General features: G+C 44.7%; 1 gene segment (V, D, J or C); it reads left to right on the forward strand.

Annotated features, from left to right (window-relative positions):
• Positions 1-310: 310 nt before the first annotated feature.
• LOC105511235 lies at positions 311-993 on the forward strand. The segment is given in 2 exon segments: positions 311-430; positions 544-993. Coding segments are annotated over 2 exon segments (495 nt in total).
• Positions 994-2852: the final 1859 nt, after the last annotated feature.

Consider the following 2852-nt stretch of genomic DNA (forward strand, 5'->3'; position numbering starts at 1 on the left):
AAATCCTCCAGAAAAAAAGCCTGACTCTGGGAGAAGAGCCCGAAAGGGAGAGGAAGGGAGGAGGTGGTCAGATCCCAGGGAAGGAGCGGGGAGGGAGAGGGCTGATGGCACAGGAATGACTGTCAGAGACACATCCTGGAGGCCACAATTCAACCCTCTCAACTATTCCCAGAAACTCCAAAAACTCCTTTAAAGCAGCAAGTGCAGGCCATGAAAAGGAGGAGCCATGCTAGAGGAGAGCCTGGGAATGGAGAAAAGATTACAGGCTGTGACCTCACTGGCGCAGCACCTCTCAGCGGTAGTGGAAAGCACAGCCTAGACTTCTCACCACTGCACACCAGAATCCTGCCCTGGGCCTTCACTGGTCTGCCTCACTCTGCTATGGGCTGCAGGCTCCTCTACTGTGTGGTCCTCTGCCTCCTCCAAGCAGGTGAGTCCTGGGCCCAGGTGACATGATCCTGTTGGAGTCCCTAAACCTTTTTACCATGACAATAGCAGGCTACCTCCTGGGATTTGCCTGAATTCTGCGTCTTTCCTTTACAGATCCGTTGGACACAGCCGTTTCCCAGACTCCAAAATATCTGGTCACGCAGACGGGAAAAAAGGAGTCCCTTAAATGTGAACAAAATCTGGGCCATAATGCTATGTATTGGTATAAACAGGACTATAAGAAATTTCTGAAGATAATGTTTATCTACAATAATAAGGAGCCCATTTTAAATGAAACAGTTCCAAATCGCTTCTCACCTGACTCTCCAGACAAAGCTCATTTAAATCTTCACATCAAGTCCATGGAGCTTGGTGACTCTGCTGTGTATTTCTGTGCCAGCAGCCAAGACACAGCCCTGCAGAGTCACCACATCCCTGTGCACAAACCTCCTGGATCAGCCAGGAAGCTGTGGGCCAGTGTGTGCACCTGCACCCAAGGCTCCAGTCTCCACTCCCTGACGGCCTCTGATGGAGTTTCAGTCTGTAACACAGCCGGCTAGTGCACCTGATGTGGCAATTCTCCATTTTATGTACACAGAACTCTCCGAATTCTGTTTATCAGCTAAAGCAGGGGTTCACAACAAAGTCAGCAAAGTATCAGGGCTCAGCTAACAAAACAGGAGCCTGTCCCATGCACTGAAGATCTTAACTGATGGGAGAAGCCATTTCTTCTCTTTGTCGGCTGCACATATGGGTACATATTTTACCTAACGTTATGATCACAAACGCGGTGTTGGTAAAAATGGTTGATGAGCATAAGCATAAAGGAAGGGGAAGGAAAGCATTTCTAAGATCAAGAGACAATTTGGATTATCAGTGAGTACTTTATTTAAGAGAGAAATATTTGGAGAGGCATGAAATTCCATGGCAATAGGTAAACTGGAAAGTGTTGAGGAGAAGCCAGTGGAGGCAGCCTTGTGCCTTGTAGACTCCTTTTCTTCAAGAAGGGTGACCAGCAAAAGTCTCTCCCAATTCTAATGAAAGTCTTCTTGAACTCTCCTCAACAGCAAGTGATAGCTTGATGACAGGGGATATTGGGAGACATGGAAAGGACTTTGGAAACAAATCCCTAGGCAGTGGTGAGCCACTGGTCCTACTCCAAGTGAAACAACATGATGAAACTGATATTTTGGTACAGGAACACTGAAAGTAGTATGGATCAGAAAGGAGATAGATTTTGGGGTGGTCTGAAGGATTAGGAGACTTCTAAATATCCTCCATGAAAGAAAGGGTTTATGTAAAGCATTGTGGACGATATACACTTGAGGCTCTGGATTACGTTGTCTCTTGGAAAGTGTTGGGTTTTATTCTGGGAGGGTTAAATGTAGGACTTGCTACGGTCTATTTCAGCTTCGCCCTCCCTCTTAGGGAGCCCCAGCACGTGGTCATCATTGCTAGCGCATGGCCTTCCCAGGGTCTTAGTGGGAATCACAGTGTATTCACCACATCACTCCACTGTAACTGGGTCCGAATGCTCTGGCTCTTCTGAAATCTCTGCCCATGTCTTCAGCCTTCCAGAACTTGTTCTCTGCTCAGCCTTCGGGTCTGCCATCCTCTGCATACACAATTTAGGATCTGGCTCAGGAAAAAAAGGGGGGGCGGGTTTCTTACATATGATTTTTGGGTTCCTTTTTTATTACACTGTGTCCTAAATCCCAACTGTCTTGGAGTCAGTTATGTCCTAGCTTCAATCACATATAGTACTGCTATTTGGTACAGACATGTTTACTTGACTTTATTTCACGTTTACCATTCCACTCTTCACTCTTCTTTCTCACAACTCTGACTGGCCTGAGGTCATTCTCCTCTTCAGATCCATCCGGAATTCAGAGGACTTAAACTCACCTATCACCCACCCTGTGCTTTGAGAAAGGTTTCTGTTAGCTACTGACCTCAGGGCAGTTAAGCCTTTCATTGTCATTGTTATTCAAGGTAGGTTGAATTCCATTAAAAAAAAAAAAAAATCCTTGAAATTTGGTTCACTTATTGAGAGCGACACAATGCAATCAAATTTTTTTTAATTCAATTTTTTTTTCTTTTTTGGTGGAAGGGCCAAGAATTGTTTCCTTGCTGAAGCAGACTCCTATCATAATAACTTTAATAGTAACAACGTCAGCCTTTAAATCAGGTTGATGTTAGGTTCTTATCTAAGAATGAAATAAATCCAACCACAGCAAGTTGAAGGTCTCTCATGTGTGGAACCTGTTCAGGAAGAGACGATTCAACCACTTTTCTTAAATTCTGATGTACATGCCTTTACATTCTTGGCTTTAAGGGCCACATAAAAATAATCCAAAACAATTTACACATGAGAATATTAGCGATCTAATACTTTCCTCCTGGCCCAGCACATCTCCAAGTGT

The sequence above is a fragment of the Colobus angolensis genome, unplaced genomic scaffold (assembly GCF_000951035.1).
Source record: "Colobus angolensis palliatus isolate OR3802 unplaced genomic scaffold, Cang.pa_1.0 Scaffold2, whole genome shotgun sequence".
Taxonomy (NCBI): domain Eukaryota; kingdom Metazoa; phylum Chordata; class Mammalia; order Primates; family Cercopithecidae; genus Colobus; species Colobus angolensis.